General features: G+C 46.4%; 1 protein-coding gene across 6 annotated transcripts in view; it reads right to left on the reverse strand.

The window, feature by feature from the left end:
• The window catches only part of TTC13 (tetratricopeptide repeat domain 13), a 91,165-nt gene extending 81,139 nt beyond the window's left edge, over positions 1–10,026 (reverse strand). For all 6 annotated transcript variants that reach the window (XR_009867929.1, XM_062210597.1, XM_062210596.1 and 3 more), the window contains exon 1: positions 9,723–10,026. Coding sequence is in view for 5 of the 6 variants with exons in the window: in XM_062210597.1 (XP_062066581.1) it covers positions 9,723–10,011 (289 nt within the window). In the remaining variant the exon portion in view is untranslated. The remainder of the gene's footprint in view (positions 1–9,722) is intronic.
• Positions 10,027–10,150: the final 124 nt, after the last annotated feature.

Genomic DNA, 10,150 nt, shown 5'->3' on the forward strand with positions numbered 1-10,150 from the left:
CAGCCCCTATAGCTGTGAACACATCCGTCATTGACAACGTACTCTGGCATCTGCTCTCTCCCTTACACTGAGCCATACTATACTTGTCTATTTTACCCTCTCCTTTTCTATGGCTTAAGAATCTGCTCTTGTGTGTGTGTTTACTATGGTAGAAAACACATAACATAAATTTACCCTCTCAAACCCATTCTTAGGTATACAATTCAGTAGTGTTAAATACATTCGCACTGATTTGAAACAGGCCTCCAGAATTTATTTTATTCTTTAAAAAATGTTTTTTAAAGCCTCTTGGGTCTTTTTATCAATTCCATCATTGCTCTATTTCTAATTCATTTATTCTGGCTTTGCTCTATTTAGTCTTTCCAGTTTCCCTTACTCCTATTCTCTTTTCAAGTTCATCCTCTAGTTGATGTAGCCCCTGTATTATTGGAAACTAAGAAGCCAGGGGAGGTTTCAGCAGGAAGAGAGGTCACTGACAGCTGTGTGAGATGAGAAAGCAACAGTACAGCATGGTGGCCAGGTGAGAGGTCATGGCCAGCTAGAACAGCGCTAGAAGTCTAAACAAAGGCAGAGGTCCTAAGGTTTAAATGGAAGGGTCACAATCTAAAGAGATATATGAAACAACAGGGCAGGGCTTTGAAAAAGTTAGGCATTGGTGGGGGGTAGGGAGGAGGGAAAAGGGGGAGGGGAGGAGAGAGAGAGAGAGAGAGAGGCAGGCAGGCACAGGTTCCCAGTCTGTGATTAGGAAAGAGGTGTGGACCCCAAGGAAGGTGGTTATAGAGGGAAATAAGGAGCTAACTAGGTTTAAGCCACGTGCTTGTGAGAATTTAAACTGTGTAGAAAGAAATGCCTGAGAAAGGCAAAAGCTACAGATACGGATTTGTTAATCATTAACTTATGATGGAAGATTAAGCTGGCAGTGAAAGTAAGATCCCCAAGGAAGCTTATATAAAATGAAATGTAAAGGGCCAGCCCCACGGATACAAGATACTTAGGAGACAGAGAGAATCAACCTGGCAATTTACCTTAAAAAAGCAAAAACCATCCATTTTTCTGAAATGTGCTAAATCTTTACCATAAAGCTGTGCAAAGAGTTAGCTATTATAATGATTTTCATTTCATTAAACTTCTCTCTACCTAAAGACAAATATTCGCTTCTTCTCTTTTTTCTTGATTAGGCTTGTTGGATAACTGTCTAAATTTCACCAGTGTTTCAAAGAACTAAGTATTATAATTAATTTCACTCTTTTGCAGACTTCAATAATTCATTAGTTTGGAGGCACTGTAATGGTGGTTTGAAACACAGGTTGTGGAATCAGACTAGCTCAGATCAGATGCCCCACTGGCTGTTTTATATGGAAAAATCCTTCCATATCTCTTGGCCTCTGTTCCCTCATCTGTAAAATGGGAATAACCATCACCACAAAACATTATAGGGCTACTCCTCATAAGAGGCAGGCGTACAGGATATAAAGCATAGTTCACAGCAACCAACTGTGAAATGTTAGCATCCATATACAGGCTACAAATGATTGTGTTTTTTCTGTTAATTTCTTCTTTCCACTTTCCTTAAAGTTATTTTGCTTTTTAAAGTACTTTACAGCTTTCCAATGCTTTCACAAACATTATTTCTTTTGGTCGTCCATCCTCTGAGATGAGGAGAAAATACATATACCCCCTGCATACAGGGGGAAATAAGCTGAACATGAATGAACATGTTTTAGGTCACAAGGCGAAGACACAGCAAAACCAGAACTTGCCTCATCAAAACATGGTACATTTGTCACAACTCATTCAGCCGACGCTGGGTCCTGGAAACAAACACTGTAAGTCCAGCAATACTGTCAAACTCCTTTCTTCTCCTAACCTCACACACAGCTCACATTAAGAGCAGTTTTTGTGCAGTGACAACAGTTGTCTGCAGCAAGTTCAAGAAACAGCAGAGAAGTGAAGCCAATGATTACAAACGTCTGCTTTGAGGAACTCTGCTAGAATGAAAAGCAGGGAGATGGAGTGCTGGCTGGGGGGAGAGTGATTTTGTCTTTGCTGCCTGTTGTTTCAAGATGGCAGCTATTGCAACTGTAGGTGTGCTGATGGAAGACACAAAGGAACAAGAGCCAGTGTACAGGAGAGTGTACCAGGCAGAAGTACCAGCAGCAGGACAGAAGGTGAAAACCTACCTGTCCAGCTGCAAGCAGGCTGACGGCTGAGATGGTGGGAGAGCTTTTCTGATTGCTTCTTTGCAGTCAAATAACAGGGTCATCCCCTCCAAGTGAGCAAAGTAGCACTGGAAGCGACATGTACTTGTCACACAGGCATGTTGATGAGTGACTGACCAAAGGCCAGTGAATCACAGATCCACGGCCAATTTATACGAAGTCAGCTGTTGTTGGGCTGCACTCACCACTTGACCACCTTGCTTTACTTACAACAGATTGTGTGCTGAACTACCTGAAAGTAAGGATGACTGGAACTTGGAAGTCAGGTGTCAGAGACTGACAATTCTAGTCCTAGGTGTACAAGGAGACAGAATTAGAGTGGTGAACAGTTCACTGTGCCTTTTGTTCATCATTTTCTGCATTTATAAGAAAACTGTTTTGCACTTGTAAGAAATTTACTGCCATTTATAAGAAAACTACTACATTGATCAAAGGCCCCGATTTAGGATCCCAGGTGGTTAAATTTCTTTTAGAAGATAACAAGGGTGGGCATTTGATATAGCAATTAAGACACTGCTTGGGGGCCAGCACTGTGGCTAACAGGTAAAGCCACTGCCTGCAGTGCCAGCATCCCATATGGGCACCAGTTCGAGTCCCAGCTGCTCCAGTTCCAGTACAGCTCTCTGCTAATGTGGCTGGGAAAGCAGTGGAAGATGGCCTAAACCCTTGGGACCCTGAAACCACATGGGAGACCCAGATGAAGCTCCTGGCTCCTGGCTGTGGCCCAGCCTAGCCCTGGCCATTGTGGCCATTTGGGGAGTGAATCAGCAGATAAAAGACCTCTCTATGTTTTGCCTCTGTCACACCCTCTCTGTAACTCTGACATTCAAATAAAGAAATAAATCTTAAAAAAAAGAGAGAGAGAGAGAGAGAGAGAGACTGCTTGGGACATCCAAATTCCACACCAGAATGCCTGGGTTGGAGTCCCAGCTCCTCTCCCAATTCCAGCATCCTGCTAATGTGCTTTCGGGGGCAGCAGGGGCTGTTTGAAGCAGATGGGTCCCTGCCACTCATGTAGGAAGCCCCAACTGAGTTCCTGGCTCCTAACTTCAGCCTGGCCCAGCCCTAGCTATTGCAGGCATTTGAGGAGTGAACCAACTGAGGGGAGATCTCTATCTGCCTCTCTGCCTTTCAAAAGTAAATAATTGAGGTGGGAGTGGTGGCACAGCAGGTGAAGTTGCCACGTAGGATGCCAATTTCCCAAACTGGAGTGCCTGGGATTGAGTCCTGCCTCCACTTCCAATCCAGCTTCCTGCTGCCCACATGGAAGACTCAGATGGAGTTTCTGGCCCCTGGCTTCATCATTTTCTCCCTGGCCAGCCCTGACTGCTGCTCTGTTTGAGGCATTTGAGGAGTAAACCAACAGATAGAAGATCTCTCTCTTTTTTAAAAAAGATCACATTAAAAAGAAAATTTAAAATTTTGTAATGAATAATAAAAAATTTTTAAATGATGCAAAAAAAGAAAAACTAAAGAATTTACACACTTCATTTATCCTAATAGAATATTATTCATCAGTCTCTGAGATGAGTCAGCTATCCTAAAACAGTTTGAAAATAGAAACTGCCATTGAGAATTAAATTATAAATATATAATTAATCCATTAGAATAAGGATTCAAAAAGCTATTTTAAAGACAGACTTTTAAACAAAGGCTGGATGTAATTTTATCAAAGCTGCATTAACTCACATACAAGTACTAACACATGGAAAGAATGTGCAAAACTGACAGAAAAGGAGTTAGCTGCACAGAAGCAAATTACGTGATGCCCATCAGGAGCACAGATGGAAGGTGTCACAGCCAGCAGACTGAGCAGCCAGGCCTCTCCCACAAAGGCAGGTTATGTAGCTGGGGCTTATCAACTAGCCTGAGGATGCATCAGAGGCTCAAAGTAGCACGTACTTTTAAGAGCTAAAAATTTTCTCATAGCCAGTGCCGCAGCTCACGAGGCTAATCCTCCACCTAAGGCGCTGGCACCCCAGGTTCTGGTCCCGGTTGCTCCTCTTCCAGTCCAGCTCTCTGCTGTGGCCCGGGAAGGCAGTGGAGGATGGCCCAAGTGCTTGGACCCTGCATGCACATGGGAGACCGGGAGGAAGCACCTGGCTCCTGGCTTTGGATCGGTGCAGCGGGCCAGCGGTAGCGGCCATTTGAGGGGTGAACCAACGGAAGGAAGACCTTTCTCTCTGTCTCTCTCTCTTACTGTCTAAGTCTGCCTGTCAAACAAACAAACAAACAAAAAACAAAAAAAAACCCTTTCTCATAAACCCACACATGGCATCAAACATCATTAACTCCACTGAGAATGCCAAAGAAGATGTCCACAGAAACACGAAAGGATCAGTGACAAAAGAACGCAGTCTCACTTAGGATGTCCCAAAGCAAGCAGAGCAAAGCTGCAAGTCAACTGATCTTTCTGTGTCGAGGGGGTCCTGGGCAGAGGATGGACCATGTGATAGAGGATGCCTGACTGTCCCCTCCTCCCACCATGGCAAAAGCACCAGCACAGGGGCAGAGTTAAGTTCACTGCGTTCTGCTGGATCCGGAATCAGATGTAAAGTCAGATAAAGCACCTTCCAACATCACCAGAGGATTTTATTAACAAGCTTAAAAACAGTTATTGATTTTAACTGTTTATGGTTACATAAGTTGCTCAATTTATGAAAATTCACTGGGCTACATATGTACTTGTTACATAGCATTGTTCTGCACGTATGTCATATTTCAACAGAAAGTCAAAATATGTTGCAGGATTTGGCTTATCAGTTAAGATAAGTGCATCTCATGTCAGAATGCCTGAGTATGAATCCAGCTGTGCTTCCAATTTCCACTTTTTGCTAACGCAGACTCCGGGAGGCAATAGGTAATAGCTCAGGCAACAGAAGGAAAATGTTGGAAAGCATTCACTCAAAATTAAAGTATCACAATTTTGGGCAAGTGACACACAAGCAGGTTAAGATGCGCTGGGTATACACCTGCATTCCTGTGGGAGTGTCTGGGTTCATGTCCTGGCTCCATGTCCTATTCTAATTCCAGCTTTCTGCTGGCATATACCAGGGAGGCACCAGGTGACAGCTCAAGTAGTTGGGTCGCTGTTCACCCACAAGGGGAACCTGGATTGAGTTCTCAGTTCCTTATTTCAGCCTGGTTCAGCCCCAGCTATTTTGAGAAGTTAGGGCATGAACCAGTAGATGACAGTTCTCTTCCTGTCTCTCCACATGTTTCTCTGCCTTTCAAATGAATAAAAATAAATTTAAAACCCAGGCCACATATCTTTTGCCCTCACCCACAGGTTTTAAAAAACAACGTTAACCTTGCAGCCAGCATTGTGGCACAGCAGGTAAAGTTGCTACCTGTGACGCTGGCATCCTATATGGGCACCGGTTTGAGTTCTGGCTGCTCCACTTCCAATCCAGCTCCCTGCTAATGCTCCTGGGAAGAACAGTGGAAGATGGCCCAAAGTGCTTGCTTGGGCTCTTGCTACCCACACGAGAGACCTGGAAGAAGCTTCTGGCTTCTGGCTTCAGCCTGACCCAGCCCTGGTTGTTGCGGCCATCTGGGGAGTAAACCAGCAGATGGGAGATCTCTCCCTCTCTCTGTCTCTCCCTCTCTCTCTGTAACTCTTTCCAACAAATAAACAAATTTTAAAAATAAAATAATGTTAACCCTTGCCATCTAAAGTGGAGTATGTTCAGCAGCATGTTGATATTTTGAAAGCCAAATGTATTCTTCATGACAACAGCTACATATGAAAAAGCCAATGCGTTTGCAAGTACCACAGTATATCATCTTCACAGGGCTTAGGGTACACAATGCTGCTTTAGAAAAGATGTATTGATTTGAAAGGTGGAGTTGGGGGAGCTGGCAAAGACAGGGAGACTGAGAGGTCTTCTACCTACTGGTTTACTTCCCAGATGGCAGCAACAGCCAGGGCTAGGGCAGACTGAAGCCAGAAGCCTGGAGCTCCAGGTCTCCCAAGTGAGTGTCAGGGGCCCATGTACCTGGCCCTCAGTGTTCTGATAAAAAAGGATGTCAGCATCACACAGGTGGCAGCTGAACCTGCTGCGCCACAATGGCAGCCCCACAACACGGCTCCTAAACCAGCAGACGTTCTGCAAAGCGTGTTCAGTTAACCAAAGAGGCAACATCCTTCTGGCCATGCCACAGCGGCCAAGACTTGGCCACACAACAATACAGGAGTCCCTTCTTGGCCTTTTGGCTAAGATCGAGTGTAACAACGATGTATGAGTCCCACGTTGTAGCTCAGTCTCTGGGCTTAAAATAAGCCAGCTACTTTACATGGGCAAATTTACTCAGATATGCCTTGAAGAAAAGATCTGAAGAGATGTGCCGCAAAACCTTCACACACACAGAAAACCAGGGCCCAGGCGGGGGAAGAATCAATGCATGCATCCGAGAGCAAGGGTAACCGCCCCTGCCGTGACAGACCACAACATCTGGTCCTCAGCTTCCTCTTACAACAAAAAAGGAAATGACTCTCCTTACAAAAGTTTCCCTCTATTGATTCCCTAATACCGCAAGGCATAGCAATGATTTGAGTGCTGTGAGCAATAAGATGGATTTCATGAATTTACTGCCCAATTCCTCAATTAAGACAGCTACCATATACTTCAACAATCTAAGTCTTACTGACTGTCAAAAACACACAGTAGGTTCATCACTGCTTCTTTATTTTTCAGGCAGTTAGCAACTCCCAAATTAGGTAGACAGACACTGAATGTTCTTTGTCCACAAAGAACTGTAGAAAAATAAACAATTCTTGGACTATTAATTTCAACAAACAAAAAACAATTACTTCAGGTTATAAATTAATCATCCAGATTTATCAGGGCATTTAGTATGGACAGTGCTAAGGTCATCAGTTAGGTGGAGGTGGCTATTTGAAAACTATGACAAAGGTATCAAGAATAAGATTACCCTATCTAGGAGTTGTCAAAAGGGTCTTGAAGACCTTATGAAAAAAAAGTTATATACTCACTCTTGTTATGACAACATGTTCAAAAGAAGAAAACAAAATATTTTTGAAAAAAACTATAGAAATGCATATGCTCAGAATATTAAAAAACACCTTGGACTCTGTAATGAATACATTAAAATATATGTAACAGAGGGTGAATGATACATTTGAGTGAAACTCAGGTTAGCTTTGGTAGAAAGAACAACCCGACTTCTTAAAACACTGGACAAGTTATAATTTGTCTAGACCTTAACTGACCAGATCCATAAAATTAGAATATTAAATAAAACTTTTTAAAAAAAGATTTATTTATTTATTTGAAAGGCAGAGAGAGAGAGAGAGATCTTCCATCTGCTGGTTCACTCCCCAAATGTCCACAATGGCCAGAGCTGAACCAATCCTAAGCCAGGAGCCAGGAGCTTTTTCTGGACAGAAGGAGCCCAAGTAGCTTGGGCCATCTTCCGATGGCTTCCCAGGCACATTAGCAGGGGGCTGGATTGGAAGTGGAGCAGCCAAAGTGCCCATGAGATGCTGACAACTCAGGTGGCAGCTTAACCTACTGTGCTACGACGCTGGCACCCAAAGTCACTATTTTCTCTGATAGGCTAATATACCAGGCTAATACATGCAAAGCACTTATAACATCACCAAACATAAAGCGCTGCATATATGTCAATTTATTCTCATTTTCCTCGCAGCGCCTTTGCAAGAGGTAGCAATTTTGCAAAGATAGATAATTCGCTTGCTCAGAATCACCAGAATGGATGCTGTTAGCAGCTCAAGGCTTGTACTACAAAACAAAGAAGTCACAAGATGCTCAGTGAGTGAGACTTCCTCAAGGAAGTCAGATTGTGCTAAAAGGAAATCAGATTGTGCTAATCTTGACCTCTCAACTAAGAAACAGGTACTAAAAAATATTACTATTAAGTCTCAGCTCCTAACTGAGTTGGTGGACTCTGGCCCTTTCCCAAGCAAGCCATAGAGGAACTCACATGGAAAAAGGAGAATGAGGGGCCGGCGCTGTGGCACAGCAGGTTAACACCCTGGCCTGAAGCGCCGGCACCCTATATGGGCGCAGGTTAGAAACCCAGGTGCTCCTCTTCCAATCCAGCTCTCTGCTATGGCCTGGGAAAGCAGTAGAAGATGGCCCAAGTCCTTGGGCCCCTGCACCCACGTGGGAGACCCGGAAGAAGCTCCTGACTCTTGGCTTCCGATAGGCGCAGCTCTGGCTGGTGCAGCCAGTTGGGGAGTAAACCAATGCAAGGAAGACCTCTCTCTCTGTCTCACTCTCTCTCTGCCTCTTCTCTCTCTATGTAACTCTTTCAAATAAATAAATTAAAAAAAAAAAAAAAAGAAAAGAAAAGAAAAAGGAGAATGAGAAAATGAGGTGACTGAAAGGTGACTACCGAACTTCAAAACAAACAAAAAATACATAAGTACTTTGTCCCAGAAACATCCTCCATGATTTATTAAACTGAGTTCAGGGCCAGCGCTGTGGCACAGGGGGCTGAAGACCTAGCCTGCAGCAGTGGCATCCCATGTGGACATCCGTTAGAATCCCAGCTGCTCTACTTCCGATCCAGCTCTCTGCTGTGGCCTGGGAAAGCAGTACAAGATGGCCCTTAGTCCTTGGGCCCCTGCACCCACGTGGGAGACCCGGAGGAAGCTCCTGGCTCCTGGCTCCTGGCTTCAGCTCAGCTCAGCTCTGCCGTTGTGGTCATTTGGGAAGTGAACAAGCAATTGGAAGAGATCTCTCTCTCTCTCTCTCTGCAATTCTTTCAAATAAATAAAATAAATCTTAAAAAAAAAACACACACACAACTGAGGTCAACAGCACACAATATTAATGAATGAGCTGGCCTAGCTCCAATACACACACACACAGCTGATACGCACAGGCTCAAGGCCTGCAGGACTCTTTACCCTCTGGGGAACACCTGACAGCTCACGGGTCAATCTTAAACACTGGAAGCAAGATGTCAACGAGCAGATAAAGCAGGCTTGCTCTTTCTTTCCTTTCTTCTTTCCAGGGACCGAATTTTTAGGGGCTGTGTTTAATACAAGTCTTCAACCTGGGAGGTCAGAATATCTGAATTCCTTGCCTAAGATGCACCAGGTATCCCACTCCGGGAGCGGGCTCCGCAGAGGCGCGGGGCTGAGTCCTCGTCCGCCGAGGGGGTAGCGGCGGCGAAAAAGGGGCTGCCCAGGCCACCTGCCATTGCCCCTTCCACCCTTACAACAGTTGCTTCAGACTCCGGAGAGGCCACCCTGGCCCCGGGAACAAGCTGTCAGCTCCTCACTCACCGCCTCGCCAAGACAGCTGCGGGAGAAGGGCGCGCGACGGCGTGGGAGGGAGCGGCGGGAAGCTGCCCGGCGGGACCCCCGGGCTGAGCCGACTCCCGCGGAGCACACGCTGCAGTCAGGGGTTGATGAGGCCCACACCCGGCCTCACAGCGCGCCGCCCGCACGGCCCCATCGCCCCCGCGGCTTGAGTCGACCCCGCTGCCCGCCCGCTGCCGCCCACTCACCACTGCACTCGGCGGAGTACTGGTCCCCCCAGTCTCCCGACTGCGGGATGCAGCCGCCGCCGCCCGCTGGGGCCTCCTGCTGCTGCCGGTGCTGCAGCTCCTGCTTGAGCAGGGATAGTGGCGAGTAGTGCTCAGTGGCCAGGGTGCCCGGGTACAACGCGGTGGACAGGACCCCCAGCAGCAGCAGCACTAGGACGCGCCGGGCGGCGCCCGCGGCGGCCACAGCGCCGCCCCAACAGCAGCAGCAGCAGTAGCAGCAGCAGCAGCAGCAGCAGCCGGCAGGTGCCATCTTCCCTCAAGGCGCATGTGCGGCAGCAGTGGCCCCCGCGCTTGGGCCTCCCCGCCTCTCACCCACCGCTGGCAGGTGGGCCGTGGCAAGGGGCGGGGGAAGCGGAGAAGCATTGCCTCCTGGATGTTGTAGTCCCTTC

Source organism: Lepus europaeus, chromosome 14 (genome assembly GCF_033115175.1).
Source record: "Lepus europaeus isolate LE1 chromosome 14, mLepTim1.pri, whole genome shotgun sequence".
NCBI lineage: Eukaryota > Metazoa > Chordata > Mammalia > Lagomorpha > Leporidae > Lepus > Lepus europaeus.